The 12,024-nt window shown below is 38.8% G+C and overlaps 1 protein-coding gene across 1 annotated transcript; it reads left to right on the top strand.

Moving 5' to 3' along the window:
- The first annotated feature begins 372 nt into the window (after positions 1 to 372).
- LOC146003143 (uncharacterized) lies at positions 373 to 11,661 on the top strand. Its single transcript, XM_083141324.1, has 2 exons — positions 373 to 1,012; positions 11,299 to 11,661. The coding sequence occupies exons 1-2, from the start codon at positions 469 to 471 to the stop codon at positions 11,655 to 11,657; spliced, it is 903 nt and encodes a 300-aa protein (XP_082997450.1). The 5' UTR covers positions 373 to 468; the 3' UTR covers positions 11,658 to 11,661.
- Positions 11,662 to 12,024: the final 363 nt, after the last annotated feature.

The raw sequence follows: 12,024 nt of genomic DNA on the forward strand, positions 1-12,024 counted from the left end.
GGGTTTCTTGCACCAGGATTTTATGCCTGGTAAGAAGAGAGGGATTCGGGTTCGTGTAATATAGATCAGCGATTTGAAGTTTTTGTCCGGAGGGATTGTGGCCAAAAAATAAGCAGAATCTGTGAAATTCGTGCGCAAATGATGCATTCTTTCTCTTTCTTGTTCCTTCACTCTTCTCAACACTTTGTGGGGTATTCGGTTTCTTGAATTGACCTTTCTCTTTCTTTCTTTTTGTCGATTCCATCGTTTGCGGTTTTTTTTGCCTCTTCACCGATGAACCTTTTATGTGGTCGTGTCCGCTCCAGTAACAGCGGGAAAGAAGTGTGATGCTTCGTACCCTATTTCTTTCTTTGGCACCTTGGGAATATTATAAATACTGAAGGTCCTCTGAGGAGTGACCAGTGGTTTCCCTGTGATCGAGGGAGCAGCAGGACTTCTGGATACCAGTGCATCTTCGTAACTGTGGAAATGGTGCCACGGAGGAATCTGTTCTGCATCTTCTTGCTGCTATGTTCCTTGCCCAAGTCCCTATGCACCAAAGGAGACTTGGAGCATGAAGAAGCGACATTCGCCGAAGAACTGAATGGCGCGTACGGACGCAGCCTCGGAGAGTCGGTTCTCGGAGTCATGTTCCGCGAATGCATAGAGAGGGACAGCATATCATGTGTGGGGAAGAAGTTCATAGGGTTCGTCAACGGGATACTGCACCAGAGGAACCTGCGTCTCAGCGACAGCATGGAGCTTGTTAAGACTACCCAAGACTTCAGCAAGTGGTCGAGGGACAAGCCTTACATGATGTCCAAGGATGGGAAACCATATTTCTCCAGGAATATGGGGTCTGGAGCGAAGAGTCTGAAGGATCTTGTCATCAATCGCTTCATGGACTTCCTCTATGCTCGGGAACTTAGGGTGAAGCTGCCAATCCTCGAGAGTCTTCCAGACGTGTTCAACTTCAAGAGGAGCCTCAAGAACGGCACACTTGTGATAAACTTAAGAAGCTTTATGAATGAAGGTATGTATATTCCCTCATTCTTTTAAGTTGAACCAGGATATTTATGTCCATAATTTGCTCTACATAACAACACTTTTACATCCATTTTCCATCCCACATTACGCAATAAGACCAGTGTTTCAGTTTTGATTCAAGTCCACTTTATGCACATACATGCTAATCAGGACTGAACCTACAGTTTAAAGTGGGACCCGAACCAATATGTGCCTCCACCGGCTATCGAACCCGACACCCCTTGACTACAAAGCGACGACATTACCACCACACCATCGAAGAGGTCGAATAAGATCAGAAGCAAAGATAAATCAAATTCTTCATCCTTAAGAACAGCATATTGCATTTTTATAAATATAAAAAATTCTATCTTGCTCTAATATCTGGATTCCATTGAAAACTTGTCAAATTTTTCAGAAATTATACATTTTATATGTTTAGCATTTGTATGTGAAATGTCGCTTTTCCTGCTGAGCTTCGAACATTTCAATATAATATAATGCGAGTCAGCCCTTTCCCATTCCTATTACCTGTTGTTACTAATTACAAAAGTGGCACAAAAAGCGAAGTAAAAATGAAGCAAACCAATCATTGTTTCAGCTGAGTTTGTTTTTAAGTACACTTTATGCACAGAAAGGCTAATCGGGACTAGACCTACAATATAAAGTTGGATCCGAATCACTGTGTAATGTGCCTCCACCGGATATCAAACCCCGAAGCCATTCATTATAAGGCGGCGACGTTACCACTACGCCATCGGGAAGGCCCTTGTTTCAGCTGTCGTCTGACATTTTCTTTAGTAAACATTGTTCATCTTTTGTTAGCAATTATATTTATATCTTATAAAATAAATAAATAGTAAGTGAATAATACCAATGGTGAAATGGTTCGTGCATGGCGTTACTAAGCCAAAGACCCTTGATTGAATCTTGTGAAAGGCATGTATTCCATGTGTTCCTACATGTTATCATCAATTCATCCTTCATCCTCATCATCACAATTAACCTGGTAGGTCGAATAGCGACTTAAAGTAAATTAATTACAAATACATAAATCATATTATTTCACATCACTGACAGACGGCAAGGATATGATTTTCTAATTTGAATACAGCAGTCAGCGATATTTTAAACGCTTTCCCTTAAACATCAATGGTTCTTATTTTGCGGATATGTCAGGGATGTGCTGAGAGGAGCGGTTGTATATTCAAATGCACATGACATTACAAATTACATTAAAATACACTATAAACTCTTACATGGCATAAAAGCTAACTGGAATATGGGATTCCTTCTAAGAAAAGATCTTAAATACTACATTTCCACTACTTACCAACTGAAGACAAGTTAAACAGTCAAGGTGTGGTTGTTCTCACCTGAAAATAGAAAATAACAATTTTAGTCACTGAAAATGATTGCAAGTACGGCTACGGATATGTTATACAAAATGTTGTGAATTTAGATGCACATAAAGCTACTTTTATGGCCTGAGTTTTAAAAAATATAAGTATATGATTATATTCGTCCACAGCCTGTTTATATCGGGATGTTGCTTCTGAATTAAAAATGATGAAATATTTTAGGATTGCTTCTGCTACGATCGTCATGGTTGTTAAGAATATATTGTTTCTCTCTCTCTCTCTTTTCTGTCCTTCATATATTTTTCTCCATCTTTCTAATCCAATTTCTCTCTCTCCCTCTCTCTCTCTCTCTCTCTCTCTCTCTCTCTCTCTCTCTCTCTCTCTCTTTCTCTCTCTACTCTCTCCCAGCCTTTTTCTTTCTATTTTTCTGTTTATATTTCTTTCTCTCTTTCCCTCTCTCCATCTCTTTCTACCACTTTTTCTCATTCATCTTTCTTTATCTCTATTGATTCTTGCTCTACCATACATAATTCTTATAATTCTTCAAGTACTTCATTTTGGTGATCCTCTCTCGCCATATTGCCAGTAACACCTCTGTGTGTTCTCTTTTTTTTTGCTAAAACTTTCACAAAATTTGGAAACGATTACTTACAGTTAATTTGAGTTTCTCCAAACAGGGAAGATGGAGCAACTGTTGTGTAATAACTAGACCATAGATTTTTAGGTTCTAAAAAGTGTGTCTTAATGTTCCGAAAATAGGCTTTAAAAATCCTAAAATAGGTTCTAAAAATCCTAAAATAGGTCCTAAAAATATTAAGTTAGGCTCGAAAAATCTTGAAGTAGGTTCAAAAAACTTAAAATAGTTCAAAATTCCTGAAAAATGCTGATTAGGTATAGTCACCGGCAATGAAAATGGGACACCTATATCCTGAAATACGCACTATCTTGCACAACGTTATGTGTGTTGCCTAACCCTACGGCGATGGCGGAACTTACCATTGGAAATTTGCTATTAAAATCCACTCTTCGCCGTATAGTTAGGCAACAATCTTTTTTAATGTTACCCGCAGTCAAACTCCACAATTTTGTCTGTGAGGACCATCTTATATGCTGAAAATAATATTTGAACAAAAACATAGTCAGTGGTGCAAACTTCAATGCTGAAATGTTAGTTTGCAAGGCGAGGATGCCACAAAGCACCGAAGTGACGCGAAAGTGAGCAAGACCACAAAGATCAGACCACTTTGGATTGTACAGGTAACAGTGGCACCAGACATTTTGCCTTGTTTAGAGCTTTGAAAAATCACCATGGACTGGGAGGAAGGCAAATCGACAGAGAGTACGTTTCAAACACGTTTGTCATTGAATTATTTCGTGACCAAACAAAGCAAATGCCTCAGTGTGACATAAAAATCCTGTAAAACCTTTAAAAATATATAAAAACCTTTAAAAAGGGCTAGATTTAGGCGCATAAACCTAAAACAGGTTCTAACAAGCAAAATAGTGTTTTTTTAGGCCCTATAAAACTTCATCAGTTGTTGCGTTTTTTAACGAAATGTTGACATAACTTATTATTTCTTACATACCTGTAAAGGAAAAAATAGGTTAAAAACCTAAAATCCAAGATCTAGTAATAACAATAAAAAGTATTTTATGAGCAAAATGCAACGATTTCTAAAATAATAATGTTGAACACTTAATTTACAAAACGATCCGTTACTTATTTCTAAGTTTTTAAAGTTGAACGTCAGCGAACAAGTCAGCAGGAGCTAAATTTCTCACGGCTAAGTTATACTTAATTGCCCTAAAATGTCTTCTTTCTTATAGCAAAAAAATAGTGTCTGTCGCTGTTGGATGGTTCCATGAAATCAGTAGACACTCACAAAGGAACATCAGTGTCCAGGGCGTGATTCGAACACTTAACTTGGCCTCCCTGTTACGTCATCGCTTTCTAATCAAGCAGTCTGAGGTTCAATACCGGGTGAAGGCACACAGTGTTTTGGATCCCACCTCGAACTGTAGATCTAGCCGGATTCGCCTACCTGTGAATAGAGTGGACTTCAAACAAAAGTCAAACTCGTAACCTTCGGTGGTGACATCATGAGTCGAACACTCAATGATCCCGCCCATCCACTGGCTGCACTTGCCATTTTGTAGAATGTGAGTGTTTGTTTTAAGTTCACTTATGCACAGGCAGGTCAATCGGGACTGAGCCTACAGTTTAAAATGGATCCAATGTGCCTTCCCCGGGTATCGAACCCCTGATCACTAGGCACATGACGTTACCACTATGCCATCAAAGAGGACGATAATTGATAGATCAGTATACTTTTTAAATCGTGGATTCTCATGGAGATTAAATACTTTCGACAGGATTGTATGTATGTGTAAACCGCCGAATTTCATCTTTAGGAACTCAGCAATTTATCGAATTATAAAGAGAAGCAACACAAAAGTTCTAGCTAGCTTCTAGACACACACACGACAACGTCTCGAAAATCGCACCTTAGACTACACAATGTAAACACTCCCCCTCCCCCCTAAAAAATAAACAGGCTTGTGACTTGAGGCTGGGTGCATTAGTAGCGTAGACAGAATTTTCTTTTCTGGTGGCGCCCAACTTTTCAGTAAAAATAATAGCGTGTTGGAGAATTGAGAATTAAATAATCAAGTTGCAAAGAATTTGTTACTTCGTACAGCAATTGCGATCTCTACGCATATATTCATAAATGAATGAATTGGTTTATTTTACTTCTCGTTTTGGCTAATTGCGAAGACGAGGATAATTAGTGATGAGATGAAAGAGTGAAGGGATCAATTACAAATACATATAGACAGCACGCAACACAAGTTCTACAGAATATCATCCTAGCCATGGGTCGAGACTGTAAAAATGCTGCCCAGGGTGTACCACGTGGAAGTGAGATTGAAATTTGGGCGTATTCGGAAAGGGCCCTCCGTTACACTCCACTACATTCACAAAGTGGTATCTTTTGCCAGAATGTTACCAAAAATGTTAAGCAGAAAATTTATTATTTTTGTGGTGTTCTTTACAAAATATATGCCCATTGTGTCGAAATTTTCGGAAAACTCTCAAACGTGTTCAGTATGTAAACTTGTCAACATTCAAGTAATTTCAGGCAATGATTTCGAAAAATAGTTACTGCATAGGGCATATACGTACATGTATACCACATTTAAGTGTGATTTCGGTTAAACTTCCCTCCATGAAAACTTGAGCCAGCCACCTAAAATTAATTTTGGAAATCTGTACTCCAAACTCTATCAAGAAAATCAGAAAAAAAGTCAGTGGGAGATCCCAAAGTGAAATAAATGACGTAAAATCATGTTACACAGGTTCTTTTTCGGACCTCTGTCTAAAAAAAATTCGGGAGTGTACGAAATAAACTCACAGAAACTTTAGCACATTACTTGGGTCACAATTTTGCAATGAAACTTTAATCTAATACCAAGTTTAGGAAGGGAGATGAGGTCAATTAATAACAGTGAAGAAATCTGATAAATTTAAAGCTTTCGGGCTGAAATTTTTACAACGGCTATATACCTTGGAGAATCACTCTTGCAGCAAAATCGGAGGATGTAAGCGGTGACCTTCTCTGAAGAACTGCAATGTTGGAGGCGAACGGAGCTTTGGCGCCTGGACTCACGGCTAGTATAATCATGTGTGGGAATTGTGTTGTATTATCCTTTTGTGATTCTCCATTCACCCTTTTGATCTTATCACATTCATCCACATCGTCGCGATTAGCCGAAAGTGGCAGAAACGACGTTGAAAATATTAAATCTATCAGCAAAATCGATTGCGGTGTTTCAAGATGGGTGACCAAAAAACAGATTTCCTCTATGCTACCAAAACTTTAATTTCCGCTCATACTTGTCTAGACTACATTTTCGTAGAATAAGAAACGATCGTCTCAGGGTATCACTCGATCTATCGATTTTTAATATTGTGCTTTGTGTTATAGTGTATTGTTTAGGACGGTTGGTTGAGTCGAACTGGGGCAATCCCAAAATATTTTGACTATGACAATTGCAGCAAATTTAGAGATCTTAAGATGAAACTAGATGCGTCGAATGGCTGATCTAGTATTGCATTTGAGGAAAATAGGTAAATGTATTTTAAGATTGCCATTTTCTCTCTATGCTGCAGGCGTTCCAATTCTGTTGATACTTTCAAGTCCTAAAATTCTGTTTATAGTTTATAGTTTCAAATCTCAGTGTAGACTACGTTTTCAGATTAAGTAAGAGAACTCTTAGTAATTTAGGGAATTTTTTGGTTACAGTATAAAAAATATACTATATATCTGTTCTGTTTTACAAGATATCAATATCCTCAGTATTATTTAATAATGTCATTTAATTGTAATACGTCACCGTAGGGTTATACACTTATATAAGCCACATTCATTAATTTTAGAGTATCGTCTGGGTTGGTGCTGAAATGTGCAGTATTTTACAGATCGTTTGAGAGTATGTATATATTTTAGGGCTGAGCCGATACCGATGCCGATATCAATGGTATCGGTATCGGAAAGTATCGGCTGGAATTTATCTATCGATATCAACCGATGCTTTTCATATTGGTTTTCCAAGGGGTCCGCAAAAATTGCGCGACACTTTCGCGGAGTCTAATTATCCTGGAAATTATGCAAAATTCAAATTTTGCACCAGTTTTGCACGAAAAACTATGTTTTGTGGTTAAATCATACCTATTTTAATATTCTCATGCAAGTCTTGAATATTATAAAGCAAATTTATAGGTAAATTGATGCATATAATTGGAGAAAGAATATTTACACAGCAATATTGATCAATTACTTTCGAACAAATTTTAATTATTGCAAGTTTCAAGTATCGGTATTGGTGGGTATCGGTAAGAGTATCGGCATCGGTATCGGTTCAAAGTGGTATCGCCTCAGCCCTAATATATTTTTAGTATTTATGGAAACAATGGTTTCAGCGTTATGGTGTACAGTTCATTACATTTGGTGCTGTATCAGTCAATGGCTTTTTAATGACAATTTTGAAAGTTAACGGTTACCATTGCTTTACTTAGGTGTTGTGGTTGTTCCTGGTATTTCCTGAGCTACACACAAGGGTGTATTTTGGGGGAGCAGGAAAAATATAATGCGTCAGAGAATTTTCCATCTTGTGAGTGTACATTCGTATTTAGGGGTGTAAGTATACATTTATAGCTGAAATGTATCATTAGGCCTTCGTGAAAAATTTAGAGGAGTTGAGAAATTTTGGGGAAGGGCGTTAGGAGGATGTTCTGGGTGTGTGGATATATCACCGATAAGAGTCATTTATAACATTAATTGTATGCTGTGTATCCCTATAAGCATTGGCGGTTTTAGATGGAGGGGCACGGTGGCACGCGCCCCACCCAAAAGGGATAACCAAGTACGTAAAAAGTATTGATAGCATTATACGTATTAAAACGAAAAAAATGTTCGAACAATTCTTTGCCGGATAAGAGAATAAAACAAATGTTAGTATAAATACACCAATCGAATCCGGTGCTTGTTGATTCAACTGATGGCAAGCAGTCTAGGCCAAATATTTCCCATATGTGTAACCTTATACCTTTATCTAGTCAATGTTAATACAAATAGAACTACTTCTATTTCACAAAAATCTACGAATCCTGTCTTCATATAACACTAGACAACAAATTTTAACTTTTTGTTTTTTACAGAGGCCAAAATAGCTGATTTATATGGATTTGAGTGTGCTGAAGTTGAAAATGACAATTAAAAATCTAGATTAGCTCAGGTTTGGAAGTTATTGAAACTTTTATGTTCTTCACATATTATAATGGGCCATAGTCTAACAAGCGTAGCACTGCCTAACACACATTTACTTACCAAACAATTGACAGTGGTTTTGGGGTTAATTCGATGCACTGATCACAAATATGGAGTTTGTTTTTCTCGAATGGGTCTAGTTTTTAAGATACAGGGTGTTGAAGTTTATATTGCTACTGAAATACTGATACATATATTTTTCATATTCTATTCAAAATTTTTGAATGACAAGCTTGCTGATTCCATATATCACATCATTTTTGTCAGACTAGTTTTTACAATGCAAACTAGTAAAATGTAACCTATTCACAAATGTGAAAAAATAAATCAAAGTGCTTTAGACTAAGTACATGAAATGCTAGTCAATTTAGTTAAATTAAAGATACACTATTAACAGCTACCTTGTTTACAACACGCGTTTTCCCTTCGCCTTCCGCTTATGGGGAAGATGAGAATCTTTCTGCAAAGTCCAGCAGAAATCTGCCAACATTGAAGCACTGAATCTTCCTTGGTATCGATGTTCCATTACAGAGATTTCTTGGTGAAACCTCTCACCATGTCACTAAACGCCCCACAATCTTCAGGGAAAACTTCGATATGTGAGTGAATGAAGTGCATTTTGATTGACATGTTGCATTTCAGTTTCTTATTGGCACATATAAGGTCATTCACAAGTTCAATATAATTTTCAGTCCTCCTATTGCCCAAGAACAATGACGTAACTTTCCGAAAGCATTGCCACGCGTTTAACTCATCAGGACCGAGAATACACTCGAATTGCTGGTCTCCAAGGACCTTACGTATTTGTGGACCAATGAATACTCCCTGCTTGATCTTCTCAGCACTCATTCCAGGGAATTTTACACGCAAGTATTCAAATGCTCGTTCGTTGCTCTTATTCACTGCTTTTACAAATGACTTCATCAATCCTAGCTTCACATGTAGTGATGGTGACAGGACTTTACTGGGATTTACAAGTGGCTCCCATGAGACATTTTTCTTGCCAGGCAATAAAGCTTGTCGTCGTGGCCAGTCCTTCTGTTTGTAATGTAAATCCTTAGCACGACTGTCCCACTCACAAATGTAGCAGCAGTACTTAATGTACCCACCTTGTAGACCCATAAGCATACAGATGACTTTTAAATCAGCACATATGAGCCATTGATGCTTATCAGAGTCGATGCTGTTTAAAATACCTCTCATCATGATGTAACTTTCCTTTGCTAGGGCTGCATATGCCACTGGGATGGAAGGAAGCACATTGCCATTATGTAATAGCACGGCTTTCAAACTAGTTTTCGAACCATCTATGAAAAGTCTCCAATCGTCCTGTTTGTATAAGATATTGAGTTCTTGCATCAAACCTTCAACATCCGTACAGTATGTCATTTCGTTTGTTGCGTTGAAAAACCTTTCGAGTGGCTTTTGACGTTGGCGAAAAGTACATACTCGAGCTTTATCTTCCAGAAGATTCCACTCCATTAAACGAGAAGCTAATACTTCGGTTTTATGTTTTGGAAGGTCCAAGTCTCTAACATGATCATTGAGTTCACTTTGCGTGATTTTGTGCATTTCACTAGATGATGGTGTAAAGGTGGGATCGTTAGATGTGGAAGGATGGCATGTATCTGACTGGTCTTTATCTTCACTGTCACTACAAAAGTTTATTGTTGTGGCTATTGGAGGATCTGGCACTGGAAGACCCATTCCATGAGGCACTGGTCGCATCGCACTTGGTATATTAGGATACTGTATGATGCTCTTATTTTTCTTGTTCAATCCTTAAGCGGACGCACCAAGCAGAAGTAGCAATTTGTTGCGTGGTTTGTTGGTTCGCGCCAAAATTGCAAATTTTGCATTGCAAAATGCATGGAAACTTTTTTTCCTTTCATCCATGCATTTAGAGTTGATGAACATGTCGTACAACAAACATGAGGAGCCCATGCTTTTGATTGGTCCCCAACACGGCACCCGAAATATAGGAAATAAGCTTTTTTCACTGCTTCTGACAATGTTCGCTTCCTTTGTCCAAAAATTGCATCTCCACATATATAACAAAAATTGTTGGGGTTATTAACACATCTGCGGGGCATTATAACAGCAGTTTTGATTCCACACAGTAACTCAGAAACTCACGTCACAATACACAATGGAGCACTCCGGAAGGCAAGCAATTTCAGACTGTGTTAGCTAGAAACAAAACACACGTAATCGTATCACGTGGAGCACGTGTTCACCGATCGGTATATCTGAGGATGTGGTCAAGGCCGTCGCCTCACATTACAATGTGCGTATCTTATAACTGCGTGAAACACAGCATTCATTGGCATTCCTGAAATAACAAGAAAACGAGAGCTAAAACACAGAAATAAGGACGTGACAAACTTCATATATCACGAAAACGTACGAAAGCGTACCAAAATCTCTAAGATTGTTTTTTTTACTTTATCTCAAAAACGGGAGCTAAAAAACAAAAACTATTGTCATTTTCGAATTCAGCGTACCAAAATCTATAAAGATTGGGCATTTTCCTTTCTGTAAAAATTTCATTGTTGAACAGTGTAATCAAAGGGTCTTGGGTTCGTATCCTGGTATTTACACTTCGAAGGTTCAGTTCCGGTTGGTTTATCTGTCCACGAATTGGACCCAAAACGAACCCTTGTAATTGTTATACACACACATATATATTTTGTGCCCTTCCCAGAAAAAAATTTAGGTTAAAATATGTATATATATTAAAAATTAAGGGTCTCCCCGATGGCGTAGTGGTAACGTCGTCGCCTTGCAATCAAGGGGCCCTGTGTTCGATACCTGGTGGAGGCACATTGCACAGTGGTTCGGATCTCACTTTAAACTGTGGGTCCAGTCCCGATTAGCTCATCTATGCATAAAGTGTACTTAAAACATCAATTCAAAGATGAACCAAATTGTAATCTGCATGCAAAGTAATCTAAATGAATAATTGGGAGGGTTCTTATAATTGTAAAATAAGTTTTCCTCTAAGCCACAACAATTTGGAGAGCGCAGTGCCCTCAGTCCCAACGTCCTTGGCTGCATAGGAAATGTAACAATCATTAATTGGATCTTCTTTAATTTTTTTCCAGCAAGGGGTTCTGGAGGCGGTTTCGGCGGCGACAAGAAGGGAGGCGGCGGCGGCATGATGATGATGATGATGATGATGAAGGGGATGATGATGGCGATGGGGCTGGCCGGCGCCGGTGCGATGGCGATGAAGGGCATCTCTCTCGGTCTGATGGCGCTCATACTGTCGGCAATCGCAGCGGCCAAGTCTCTGGGATCCAAGGACGACGATCACGGCGGCGGTCACTACGTGTACCACGCTGGATCTGGACACGGTCACAGGTCACTGGACTCCTCCTGGAACGCAGCGGCGATAGCCTATCGAGGTCACCGCAAGGGGGAGCAGGCAGTTAATGGGACGAGCGAGGAGAGCACGGCATGATCCGGTAAGACTGACCTCCTGGTCAGAACTTTCTATTCCCACGATGCACTTTCCTCTTGGAACCTGACTTGCCGGATGTATCTTTCGTATTCCCTTTTCTCCTCTAGGACTGGGATGTTCTTACTTTTCTTTCTTTCTTAAAAAAAAAAGCTGGTGAGCTACTTCTGGTTAGGTTCAGGGAAATTAAAGGTCAGTAAGTTTTTGTGGAGGTCTGTGCTCAGGTTCGAATTTGTATATTCATTTACTTTTATTTATTTCGGCTATGCATGCATGGCGAAGTTAAGACTTTAGTGCCTTTTGTCCTACTTAACCACCTATTTCGATATTGTCTTACGTCTGTTTACTAGTACAATAAAAATAAAAGGGA

The sequence above is a fragment of the Lepisma saccharinum genome, chromosome 19 (assembly GCF_977018435.1).
Source record: "Lepisma saccharinum chromosome 19, izLepSacc3.1, whole genome shotgun sequence".
Classification (NCBI taxonomy): domain Eukaryota; kingdom Metazoa; phylum Arthropoda; class Insecta; order Zygentoma; family Lepismatidae; genus Lepisma; species Lepisma saccharinum.